This window comes from Schistocerca gregaria, chromosome 2 (assembly GCF_023897955.1).
Source record: "Schistocerca gregaria isolate iqSchGreg1 chromosome 2, iqSchGreg1.2, whole genome shotgun sequence".
Taxonomy (NCBI): Eukaryota; Metazoa; Arthropoda; class Insecta; order Orthoptera; family Acrididae; genus Schistocerca; species Schistocerca gregaria.
Genome location: NC_064921.1, coordinates 465,552,655 through 465,566,068, shown reverse-complemented (window position 1 = coordinate 465,566,068; position 13,414 = coordinate 465,552,655). Strand labels below are relative to the sequence as shown.

At 38.6% G+C, this 13,414-nt stretch overlaps 1 protein-coding gene across 2 annotated transcripts in view; it reads left to right on the top strand.

Annotated features, from left to right (window-relative positions):
* Positions 1 to 13,414, top strand: part of LOC126325972 (cullin-3) — a 244,749-nt gene that overhangs the window by 197,270 nt on the left and 34,065 nt on the right. For both annotated transcript variants that reach the window (XM_049995469.1, XM_049995468.1), the window contains exon 11: positions 5,117 to 5,369. In XM_049995469.1, coding sequence (XP_049851426.1) covers positions 5,117 to 5,369 — 253 coding nt within the window. The remainder of the gene's footprint in view (positions 1 to 5,116; positions 5,370 to 13,414) is intronic.

Here is a 13,414-nt window from a genome sequence, read left to right as displayed (position 1 = left end):
TTTGATCATTTAACTGTTGCAAGGTGGCACAAGAGTCATCACTGATTCTGTCATCAGTTATTCGAGAAATAGAACTTCTGAGCAAGTATACCAGTAGGCAGCCATTAACAGATTAGAGTGGAGTGAATATGACACTCAGCAGATCAGTAAATTACATACAAATATTGTAAAAATAAAAATTTTACGAACAGATGCATTTGAAAGTAAAGTTTAAAAAAATTCTGTTTGTTCAATGTTTATCATTTGAAGCATATTTGTGATTTACTGTAGTAAAGGGTAGGAAATAGCTTCCATGAACTCGTACTCAATGGCTTTTTCTGTTAAGTCACTAGTCTGTGTCACAACAGCATAATATAGCCAAGTGCTGTGTTTTGATTGAAAATTTCTATTTACTGTGCATGCATAAGATACACGAGTGTATTATGTAAATAGTTTTTGAATTAAATATGTCCTTTTTTTCTGGAAGAACCATGCCATGGAGTATCTTTCCATGCTCCAAGGGGCAAAAGTGATTCAGTGATTCATTTATTGAAAAATTGATGAAGTTGAACTATTGAGTATGAAAGCAGAGTGAAATTTGTTCAGGCATCCCGCATGCGACTTCACAGAAACCTGAAAAATTATTTATGGTTCCTGGCCCCTGTTCTATTGCCGTAACATTCTTAATCAAAAATACAAACAGTCAATACACTGAATTGTGCAGGAGAACTAGTAGATGAAAATATATAAGGATTCAAGTAGAAATGTATCAAATCCAATCTCTCTCTCTCTCTCTCTCTCTCTCTCTCTCTCTCTCTCTGCACATAAACCAGACTAGAGGGTAGCAGAAACAAGCAACCAGGCTTGAAAAATAAAAGCCTCCCTAAGTGTCATGTTTCATTTTAGGAAGAAATACAAAAATAGGAAGACTCACTGAACAAGACTGAGGCTGGAAGGAGGAAGGGAGAAACTAGAACAAGGAATGAGACAGACTGAATAAGACCTATGCAATAACAAGCACAAATCGCTCCTCGGTCCTTCTGTTCACTTAAGTAAATTGTTCCTTTGAACCCGTTCATTTGCAAACAATTTGGGTAGGGTGCATCCACATCTACATCAATATTCCGCAGTACCCTGTACTACCACTACTAGTCTTTGCAGTTCTTATGTGCAGTGTATGTTGGTGGCAGTGCATCATGCGTCTGTCGGCTTAAAATGGCGGTTCTCTAAATTTTCTCAATTGTGTTTCTCAAAAAGAATGTCACCTTCCCTCCAGGAACTCTCATTTGAGATCCCCAGGCATCTCTGTAACACTTACATGTTGTTCGAACCTACGGTAACAAATCTAGGAGCATGCTTCTGAATTGCTTAAATCTCTTCCTTCAATCTGATCTCGTACAGATCCCAAAGACTTGAGCAATACTCAAGAATAGGTTGAATCAGCATCTTATATGTGCTCTGCTTTACAGTTGATCGTCTCTTTCCTAAAATTCTCCCAATAAACCGATGTTGACCATTCTACTTCCCCACCACAGTTCTCACTTGATTTTTCCATTTTGTATCATTTTGTAACGTTACACCCAGATATTTGAACAACTTGACTGTATCAGACAGGACACTACTAACAGTGTATCTGAACATTACAGGTTTGTTCTTCCTACTCATCCACATTAACTTACATTTTTCCGCATTTAGAACTAGCTGCCAGTCATCGCACCAACCAGAAATGTTGTATAAGTCTCTTGTATCTTCCTGCAGTCACTCAACTGCAAAACCTTATCATACACCGCAGCGTCATCAGCAAACCACTTCAACTAACTGCCTTTTCTGTCTGCCAAATCATTTATGTATACAGAGAAATACAGTGGTACTGTCACACTCCCCTGGGGCACTCCTGACGATACCCTTGTCTCTGATGAACACTTGCCATCAAGGACAGCGTACTGGGTTCTATTACTTAAGAAGTCTTTGAGCTGCCTGCATATCTGCGAATTTATGCTGTATACACATACTTTTGTTAACAGCCTGTAAACAGGCACTCTGTCAAATGCTTTCTGGAAATCTAGAAATATGTAATCTGCCTGTTGCTCTTCATCCATAGTTCACAGTATATCATGTGAGAAAAGGGCAAGCTGAGTTTCGCCCAAGCCATGCTTTCTAAAATCATACTGATTCATGGACATAAACTCCTCAAGAAGTCTCAAGAAAATTTATTATGTTCGAACTGAGAATATTTTCAGGGATTCTGCAGCAAACCAAAGTTAGGGTTATTGGTCTGTAGTTTTGTGGGTCCATTCTTTTACCCTTCTTATATACAGAAGTCAACTGCACTTTTTTTCCATTCACTTGGGATTTAGTGCTGAGTGAAAGATTCACGATAAGTACAACCTAGGTGAGGGGCCAGTGCAATAGAGAATGCTCTGTAAAACCGAATTGGAATTCCTATATCATGCATATGGAAGTCTGTATGAAGTCAAATGACGGTATGTTTGTGTGATTCTCCTGTGTGAATGATTTCTTGAACATTAAATATAAAACTTCGGAATTAGTTTTGCTAGCTTCAGCTGCCACACCGGACTAGTCAACAAGGGACTGAATGGAAGCCTTAGATCCATTTAGCAAATTTTACATAGTAACAAAATTGTAATGTCTCTTGCAGCGGCCTCTCCGCGATAATTTCAGAAATTTTTATAAATTATATAACTCAGTACATACCTCAAAATATCTCTTCTTATCTTACCGATTCCTAAACTTTAATGTACGATGATTATAAATGCAAAATAGTTTCAAGCCCTATTATTCCTTGGAGCGTGCATTTACTCCATGGAATAGCTTCTCTGCTATCTATGTTTTCTCTTATGGAAAAAAAAAAAAAAAAAAAAAAAGAACGAGATCTTGCCGATTAGCCGTGAAAGAACGAAGATGTACATGTATGTATTGTTGAGCTAGTCGCCATCTTGATGAGATTCTGTATGAGAAGGAATTTAATACATGAACTAAACTAAAGTAAGTGTGTTTGCGTATTATTTAACTGATTATAATTGACAGTGTCTGCTTACTACACTGTGTTGCACGGGATCAGTGGGGAATGTCTGATTTACACTGGACGAACCTGCTGTTTTGTATGCTCAAGGTATGCAGTTTATTACTTTCAATAAATGGGCTAACAAGGTCTTACCAGCATATCTCCGGTCTTCCCCATCATGTGATCTCCGAAAGTTAATAATTATTACAAATGTTTTCAGGGGATCGACTGACAATTTTCGTCACACCGAGACTTCGAAATTGCTTCACTGCCTTATGGAAATTAAGTTAAGCTCAATTTAATCAGGATAGAACAGTATTGAACTGTGTGAATGTGATAAGCCTGCTTTGTGAATGAAAATTCCCTTAATATACACATGTTTTTTACTATCCTGATCAGTGAAGCTAAATCAGGCTGGTGTGAGAGAGGTTTTTAAATTTCAGATCCCACAAAAAAATATTAAAAGGTTCTCTGCCAGATCTTTCCCTAAATTGTAACAGTTCTCTGCCAGACACAGACACACGAAGCTCTACTAACCTTTGCTTGCCACTTTTGGGTTCTCTTCTGAATCGAGAGTGCAACAGCCTCTGCTTTTTCAGCGTATTTCGAATTTCGTTGTTAAACCATGCTGGGTCTTTTCCGTTGCCCAGAATTCCTCTACAGCCATCTTACTGGAAGTAAATGACGTGAATTCACTAAGTGAGATGTTAACAACTGCTTATCTGCTCTAAGAAGCTGAAACACTTTCCTAGACTTCTTGACTGATTTATTAACTTTCATAACTGTAGCTGCTGTAATGACATCATAATTGCTAAATCCTGTTTCTTCACTGACATTGTTGATCAGATCCAGCCTATTTGTAGGTACAAGGTGTAAGATATGTCCATTATGTGTGGGTTGCAGAGCTAGCTGCTCAAGACACATTTTCAGAAAATGTGTTTAAAAGTGCTTTGCATGACTGTCTGTCTGTACCCCCCCCCCCCCCCCCTCCCAACCAATGAACCTATAGACATTCCAGCCTATACTCAGTAGGTTAAAGTCATCTCCAACTACTATTGTGTGATCTGGATATTTACTCACTACTGGTTGTACACTTTTTTGAATGACTGTTGGATTGTCACAATGGAATCGGGTGGCCAGTAAAAACATTGAACAGTTAACTTGGTTTCACTTACATCTGTTGTACGTGACCAGATAACTTCACTGTCAATTGAAGTGCGATCTCAATAGAGACAATATTTTTATTAACTGCTATGAACACTCCCTATGGCCTCTAATCTGTCTTTCTCATACATGTCCATGACCCGCTACATATCTCACAGCTTTCCACTTCATGTTTCAGCCAGCTCTCAGAATAATTTGAGTGCAAGAACTTCATGAATGGCAGTAAATTCAGGAACTTTATTACAAATACTGCGACAGTTTATTGATAAAATTTTGACAGACGAAGTGTTTTTACTCTGAAAGTGGTCCGACTTCCTTTGTCACGTATCAACTGGCGAGTGTTCACCTAAGTACCTCAAACTACCATCTACCTTCAGTAGATATCAATGTCAGATGTATGAAAGATAAATCATAAATCTGAGAAGTGATTTACTGTGGATGAACTGCCCGGATCTCCATGTTGATCAGCATTCAAAAATGTGTTTGGTATGAATTCTGACACTATATCGAAGTAGAATTATGCTTAGAAATGACGACATTTGTAAAAGTACAAATACTGTTGTTTGTTTGTGAGCGTCCTCTATACCAAAGTGTGGAACTGAAGTTGGCTGGTGTAGATTCAAACAGAGAAAAATGGTAGAACATTCGGAAAAGAGCAAAATAGATCATTCTGCAAAAGTTGAAGTTTGATAGGACAATTTGACTTAGGGCTACATAAGGTAAAGGAAAAGTATAGTTCGTGGTGCAAAGCCAGGACCAGACTGTAGTAGTAAGAGTGCAGCCTTACATTGTTCAAACACTATTGCATGACAGATTATATTTCAGAATGCTTTGCAAGTATTTGCTGTAGATATTACATTTTCTGTGACTATTTTTATATTTATAAAGTTTTATTGTCTTCATAGATCTACAAAATTTTTGCCTAATATTGTGTCCTTTATTGTCAAGGTTTTACCTAGCCAAGCATAGTGGGCGACAACTTACTTTGCAGCCACAACTTGGATCTTCTGATCTCAATGCAGTATTTTATGGGCCTCGAAAAGAAGAGACAGATAGTAAGGATGGTGCAAGTTCTTCATCAAGTTTACTATCTGTTGCATCTCAAAGAAGTTGTGGGCCCAGAAAACACATAATCCAGGTGTCTACATATCAGATGTGTGTGTTGATGCTCTTCAACAACAGAGAAAAATTAACTTACGAGGTAATTATGTAGACCTAAGAAATGTTTATCATCTCAAAGTTGTCTTCTTATTTTCAGAATGCAGGCAAAATTTGTTAATTTTTCACTGATTAAGATTAGCCTTGAGCATTTAGTTAATGTTTCTGAAGTAAAAGCAAGAGCAGGTAGATCTACATATATTGGGCTATTTCCTATGCACATGATGCCACAATTCTCTAAATAAAATGAAAGTGTTACACAAAATGAGACACTGTAAGGATTGCTAATATGTGGTAAGAGTTGTGTCCAAATCTGTGCTGACTATCCAGTATTGGATTTTCTGTGCTGCCCTTGATTTGATACAAATGAAAACCTTGCTGATTCAACAAGACAACAAATCACTTTTCCAAAATTGTTCTATTGAACTAGGGCTATTTCTTATGATTTTAATATCAAGTTCAATGGTACTTACATGACATTCCATGTAGTTTTACGGTACCAGAGTTAACATTTTGCCTGGTGAGTTGAAGGTAAATTGAAATGAAGCTCAACTGAGGAGTAATTGTGTGTTCTCACTTCTTTTATTGTAAACAACCAAAGAATAATACTTCATTTATCACACAGGAAAAACAGTTCAGATTTTTACAAAACCTACGTATTACTTTCATGGTTACAAACTCTAATCGAAATTAATAAAAAGAAAAAAAAAAACAGTACAGTGCAATTAGCATCTTCCTTATGAATGCACAAAAACTGCCTTGCAATATTTGCTATAATTGGGATGTCACTAGCCTCATTGGGAGGAAACCTTTTAAGCCCCCATCGGAATCCCACATTTGGTCAACCTGACAATCTCGTGTCTCAAATGATGATTAGCTACTTGGCTAGGGTTGCATAAATTCAGCACACGCCGTACTCATGTGACCATCATGGCTTATCACCTTATTGGCACACATAAAAGGTATAATTGGTTTTAACTTACATAACTCTGGAGAGACGAAGATTATTCAACTGCAGCTTTGTGTTCCAGTTGTATTCATTTTATCCCCACAAGACCATCAACTTAGTGTCAGAAGACTGCCTTCACACTTAGGCTGAGTATAGCACTGATGGTTCTTCCCTCAGTTCACGGTGTCTGTCTTCATTTAATTAATAGTTTCTTCTGTTAGTAATATAGTGATGTGAAGATCAGTCTTTCTGTATATCGTGACTCTTGTCAAAAGTTCATACGTCGTTTACCCATTGCTTCTGTGGTATACTGAATTCATGATAGGTTGAACTGATGGTATCAATTTGTACCATGCAGTAGGGTTATCTGTACCAAACTTAGCAATGATTGTAGCCAAAGTACAACTGATCCTCTCAATCTGCCCATAGGCTCTAGGGATGTCTGTAGTTATTAAAATTTGTTCAGTTCCTTCTGTCCTGCGATAGTGTCCAAATTCTTGAGAAGCAAAGCAAGCACCTCTGTAAGTAATTACTTGGGCTGATTCCTAAAATAAGTTTCCTGCTATTCTATCGATTGTACTAATTGGTTTTGCTATTTGTTTAGTCTTTATATGAGGAATCCCAGCCAGGTAAATTTGGTTTCACAAATTTGAAAATAATATTTTTCACCTTGTTAGTCTAATCTTGTTTTGTTTCCTCTTCTGTTCACTTTATAGCATAATCTCATTTCTCATGCACAATCTTGACTATTTTGTGTTGCATAGTGCATGGCAATAGTAGAACCTCCCTTATGTCTTTGTACTTCAAAACAAATTCGATCTCTGACAAAAAATATTTCACAAGGACATTCTTTGATAATGTTCTTGATCTCTGTTAACCTATCTTCCTCTTCAGCATCCTGATTAAAAGTATTAAACAACCAGTGAAATTAAACAGTATATTTACACAGTGACTTAAAGGATCTGAATGTTTTTCCTAGAACAAGATTACTTTTCAGTGGTGTAGGCTTACTTTTTTAAGAATAGAGCACAGCTTGCTGTCCTTGGTGGCAAGCCCTTCTTATCTGTGATCTTTCGGAATGCATCATAAAAAGTGTATTCCCATTAAATACACCCAGAATTTCCTATAGGTGTTGACAAGAGCCAAGACTTAAAAGCTCATAACTACCATATATTTCCTCTGAAAGTGTTGTTTTCTTACTCATTTTAGAGACTGGACTAATTGTTGCCCTAAGTCAATTGGATAATTGAAAATCTGGAGAACTGAATGTTTGAAGTAAAGTAATTTTCATGTTATTAACTCTATAGTCATAGCCCACCTTGTCTGTGTGTGATTTTCTTTTATTTACGTAGTCACACGATTGTCTTTCTAGGGTTAATACATAATGTTAGGTATTGATTCAGTACAACAAAAATAATTTAAACTTACTAAAATCAACAACAAAATCAATGTTCGTTAAGAGAGTACAGACAAAGTAATTTTTTATAATGAAAACAAGTTTTTTTAATAAAATAAAAACAAGGTTTTTTCTTTTCTATGGTGCTGCATCAGGGATTGTTTATTTGTAGAGAACTCACAGTATCACTCTGGTTTTTGGACCATATGAAAGCTGTTTCCAGGGCTTGAAATGCATCAGTGGTCCTACATAATTTTCTTCATCTATATTTTCTTATATTTCATCTTCTTGCATTTCCTGCCGTTCGTTTGCTTGCAATATACACTCCTGGAAATGGAAAAAAGAACACATTGACACCGGTGTGTCAGACCCACCATACTTGCTCCGGACACTGCGAGAGGGCTGTACAAGCAATGATCACACGCACGGCACAGTGGACACACCAGGAACCGCGGTGTTGGCCGTCGAATGGCGCTAGCTGCGCAGCATTTGTGCACCGCTGCCGTCAGTGTCACCCAGTTTGCCGTGGCATACGGAGCTCCATCGCAGTCTTTAACACTGGTAGCATGCCGCGACAGCGTGGACGTGGACCGTATGTGCAGTTGACGGACTTTGAGCGAGGGCGTATAGTGGGCATGCGGGAGGCCGGGTGGACGTACCGCCGAATTGCTCAACATGTGGGGCGTGAGGTCTCCACAGTACATCAATGTTGTCGCCAGTGGTCGGCGGAAGGTGCACGTGCCCGTCAACCTGGGACTGGACCGCAGCGACGCACGGATGCACGCCAAGACCGTAGGATCCTACGCAGTGCCGTAGGGGACCGCACCGCCACTTCCCAGCAAATTAGGGACACTGTTGCTCCTGGGGTATCGGCGAGGACCATTCGCAACCGTCTCCATGAAGCTGGGCTACGGTCCCGCACACCGTTAGGCCGTCTTCCGCTCACGCCCCAACATCTTGCACCCCGCCTCCAGTGGTGTCGCGACACGCGTGAATGGAGGGACGAATGGAGACGTGTCATCTTCAGCGATGAGAGTCGCTTCTGCCTTGGTGCCAATGATGGTCGTATGTGTGTTTGGCTCCGTGCAGGTGAGCGCCACAATCAGGACTGCATATGACCGAGGCACACAGGGCCAACACCCGGCATCATGGTGTGGGGAGCGATCTCCTACAGTGGCCGTACACCTCTGGTGATCGTCGAGGGGACACAGAATAGTGCACGGTACATCCAAACCGTCATTGAACCCATCGTTCTACCATTCCTAGACCGGCAAGAGAACTTGCTGTTCCAACAGGACAATGCACGTCCGCATGTATTCCGTGCCACCCAACGTGCTCTAGAAGGTGTAAGTCAACTACCCTGGCCAGCAACATCTCCGGATCTGTCCCCCATTGAGCATGTTTGGGACTGGATGAAGCGTATTCTCACGCGGTCTGCACGTCCAGCACGAACGCTGGTCCAACTGAGGCGCCAGGTGGAAATGGCATGGCAAGCCGTTCCACAGGACTACATCCAGCATCTCTACGATCGTCTCCATGGGAGAAAAGCAGTCTGCATTGCTGCAAAAGGTGGATATTCACTGTACTAGTGCCGACATTGTGCATGCTCTGTTGCCTGTGTCTATGTGCATGTGGTTCTGTCAGTGTGATCATGTGATGTACCTGACCCCAGGAATGTGTCAATAAAGTTTCCCCTTCCTGTGACAATGAATTCACGGTGTTCTTATTTCAATTTCCAGGAGTGTATTTTCAGCAATTTGGTCATCTGTCACAATTTGAAAACTTTGGTCATTACTGTCACAAATGAAGCCACTCTTTGATATTGTTGGCATCACATTGCTGATGTATTTCTCTCTTCCACTACAGAATAATGCATATCAGTTATTGAATTATTGTGCTCCCTTTTTAGTATTCTGCTCAAGGTTTTGTTCAATTTCTTCCCTTCAGTTGTATAAAGTGACATAACAAAACTCCTAAATTCATTTGCTGGAAACATGACATAATGACTTCTGTGTTATCTTCATCAACAGATAACATTCACATGAAAGTTTTTTTCTGTAAAGTCGTTTATTTCAGAAACACAATAATCCATTGGTTGTGGCAAGGATGTCACATTAGGAGGTAAAAAATTTGTATGTATTCTCTTTCCTCTCTCTAGCATTTCACCCATAGAATGGGTTGGCACATTCTGTAGTAAAAATAAGGGGTTTTCCTTATTTACCAATTTAGCTTTGAAACTTTATTACTTACAGATAAAATTTTTGTCATACCTGTCAGTGATTTTTGGTGTTCATTCATGTACTCACTCTTTACTACATACATTTATATCCTGGAGTGAAACACTCTTGCAAGGAAACCACAGATATTGACAGTAATGATTTCAGATTTAATCCAGCTTCATCAGCATGCAGCTTCATTATTAGCATCAAGAAGTCCAAATTTTAGTCTTTTTGTCGAATTCTTTTTAAAACCATCTTTAAAAGAATTAACCGCATGTACATTAGTAGACTTTTTTTCATCTTGTATTTTTAGTTTGCGTATTCCATTAAGAGATTTAAATCTTTACATCCATCTAGTAATTACCACAGATGATTCATCGCCACCCAGTTTTATTTATTTATTTATTTTGTTTTAAGTATGTGATGCGTTTTCACAGAGCAAAGGACAAGATATCAGTTGCCCAGTTGACCTTTTTGCAAAAATCAACCATAAAAAGCTTCTTCCAAAACTTCATTTTTCAGTTTCATCATCGCTTTTCAATGTTTACTTCCATCTTCACTGTAAAGTTTGCAGGTGTAAGGTGTACTGTAAAATTGAATTGGTATTCTTCTTAACATTGCTTTTTGTAGAAGTACCAGTGCCATGCTACCCATCACCTAATATACAACCAGATTCTCCTTTCTTTAATTAATCAATAATATGCATTTTTAGTAGTAAATGGCACAGCAATTAGCCGCAAATAATGTTTAATGGAAATCCTAATTTTTGTCACTGTGTGGCCATCAAGTGCAGTAAATGTAAGTTAAAACATTACAAACACTTCAGGTGGCTACACTATGACAGAAATCTGGATTTGCAATGAACATTATTTGTGATTGATCGTTGTATCCTTTACGCTTGGAAAGCAGAATCAAACTTGGTGTTTGTTTTATCTTTATAACACAACTCTCTTGTGCTTTGTCATTTTTAACCGGAGACGCGGCACATTGCAGCAGCATTCTGATTGGCAACTGTCTAAGTCAAGCAGTGATGAAACATGCCTTGTGTAAATCGGATAGTAATGAAATGTGTGGGACAGAGATTGTGCAGTGCACAGGTGGATAGTGTAAAGAAAAACAGTGTCCCCCACCCCCACCAGAAAATGCTGTCAAAAGTGCATCTGTATTCTGCAATTTTGGAGCATCCATTTCTTGTAACACCTTGCTGTGGTAAATTAAGTTCACTGCCACAGTCAAATAGCATGCTCACTTCTCAGGTACATATTCAAAAATTTTTTAAAAATATGTTTATTTTAATACTCTTCTTAACAGTTAACTGTACCCTTTCATTTATTCTTATTCTTTGTGCATTTAGAAGAGATAAGGCCAAATGCATTGCAGTTTTATGAACAGTTAATTTGTCTGTAAAAACTCCTTTTTGAGTTGTAAATTGTCTGTAAAGTTGAAATCTCTTTTTCGTCATTTGATTAGAAGTATTTTGCATTATTGGTTAATATGTTTGGTAATGCACCTGTGTTTCATGATGGCTGTACATTAAAGTATTACAGGGTGTATACGACCCAGGACATCCGGGAAAAACCCGGGAATTTTTTCGTCCGGGAGAAAACCGGGAAAAACCCGGGAATTGTTTACAATTCCGGGAATTTTTCATTGTTTTAGTTTTCAGTTAAATTTTTGTGATTTTGACTGGTAAGAACCAATACTCTAACAAAGGATATTATTCTATCCCACAATTTCAGAATAATACTGCAGCAATGAAACATGAACAGGGGGTGGGGAGGGGGGTGGGGGGTGGAAGGAAAAGGAAAAGAAAAAGAAAAAGAAAACTTAAGTTGCAAAGGAAATGCACCGTGTATGACAACAAAACAGTGCTCGTACAAGCGTCTGCGAATAGTAAAGTGTGTCAAAGGCCTTAGGAGCACTATGCAATGCTTTATAACAACAAATTGCCTCCAATGAGCATGGCGTGACACCTGTTTAAATTAGATTCGTTTGAGCAGTTGCAGGCGGGCTCTTGTGCATCCGCAGTTGAGTCGTGTACGAGTAGTACCTTTTCGCGCTTCTGGTTGCGGAAGTGTGGCTGGACGCCACTACTTAATATTGCCACTGTTCAGAAATATCGTAGATACTGGGCTGATGCACAGAGCAGTTAGAGTTGTGGTGGGGAGGAGGGTCATCTCCACGTAACCTTTGTTTACGTTCAGTGATTTTGTTGTTTCCTCTTCGTTTATTTCTTTCACGTTAAATGATAACAAAACGGATTTTTGTGGCCGGGAGCTATCAAATGAATTAAAATACATCCACATAATTACGGCAGTCTAAAATATCTTAGTAGTTTCAGATTTTATTTCCACCTTTGACAGTCGTGCATTAATCTCCTTACAGAACAATGAAGTTATTTTTTAGATTTGGCTTTTATTAATCCTTTCTACTGAGGCAGTCAATTTATTTGAAACGAAGTGTTTAATTTCACACTATAGGCTAGTTTCAACTGTTCACTGCATTTCAAGTGCACATATGGCATTATGCTATAATAAAGAACCCAACATGAGTTCTGGTACTCCAAGAAAATTTGCATATGGTTGTGCATTTTAAGCCGAATTATGCATTTTAGTATGGTTCGCAAAATCCCGACGCTCTTGAAATATCCTTTGATGTCTTGTTTCTTTTATGACATAATGTAAGAACTTTTAATGGTTTACACGTATGAACATATGGGCTTCCTGCATCATCTTAGCTGTGCAACCGCGGTGACATCAGTTATCTGGCACTTTCTTGCAACTGCTGAAACGAACCTATTTCTAACAGATCGCAGGAAAATATTGCGAATGGTGGTTTGAAAAGCATTACATTCAAAGCAGATTTCCTTTTACGCATGATGAGCTATGTGCGAGAATGTACGATGAATTTCTTAAATCAAAAAGTGTTTGACTCTCGTTTAAAAATCAACTCTTTGAGGACGAACATTTAGAAGTATTTCGAGCCCAGAAGATGAGACATTTGCGTCGTTATAAAAAATTTTACTGGCACATTTGTGTGATGTATCTTAAAGTGCAACACGCGCAAAGAAGATCAACATTATATGTGGAATCTTAGCTTCTCTTCCAACTTATTAATCTTTGAGACCAATATTATATGTGAATGATATGTATATTAATTTAAGCCATTAACTTTTCTTATTTGTGTATTCGCGCTACTGAAGAGTGATCTTGCTATTGGCTGACTACATCACGTGTCCTATTGCTGTCATCAGCTGTCAAGATCACTTGGATGAGCTTTGACGCTTCCAAAGGCGCATCTCGATCTCGATTTCAATTCTTTGGAAAGTGGCATGCGTTTTTTGGTGGAATTCAAGTTTATACCTTCGTAATACGAAAATATGCAGCGTACATGTTGCTGCACATCAAAGGTCTTTCAAAACATGTTTTTCTACCTGAGTTTCATTTTCTAAAGTGCCGGGAAGTTCTACGTCGGTATATAAAACCATAAACATTCAAAGGATTGATGACTTTTACAGTGCCAAA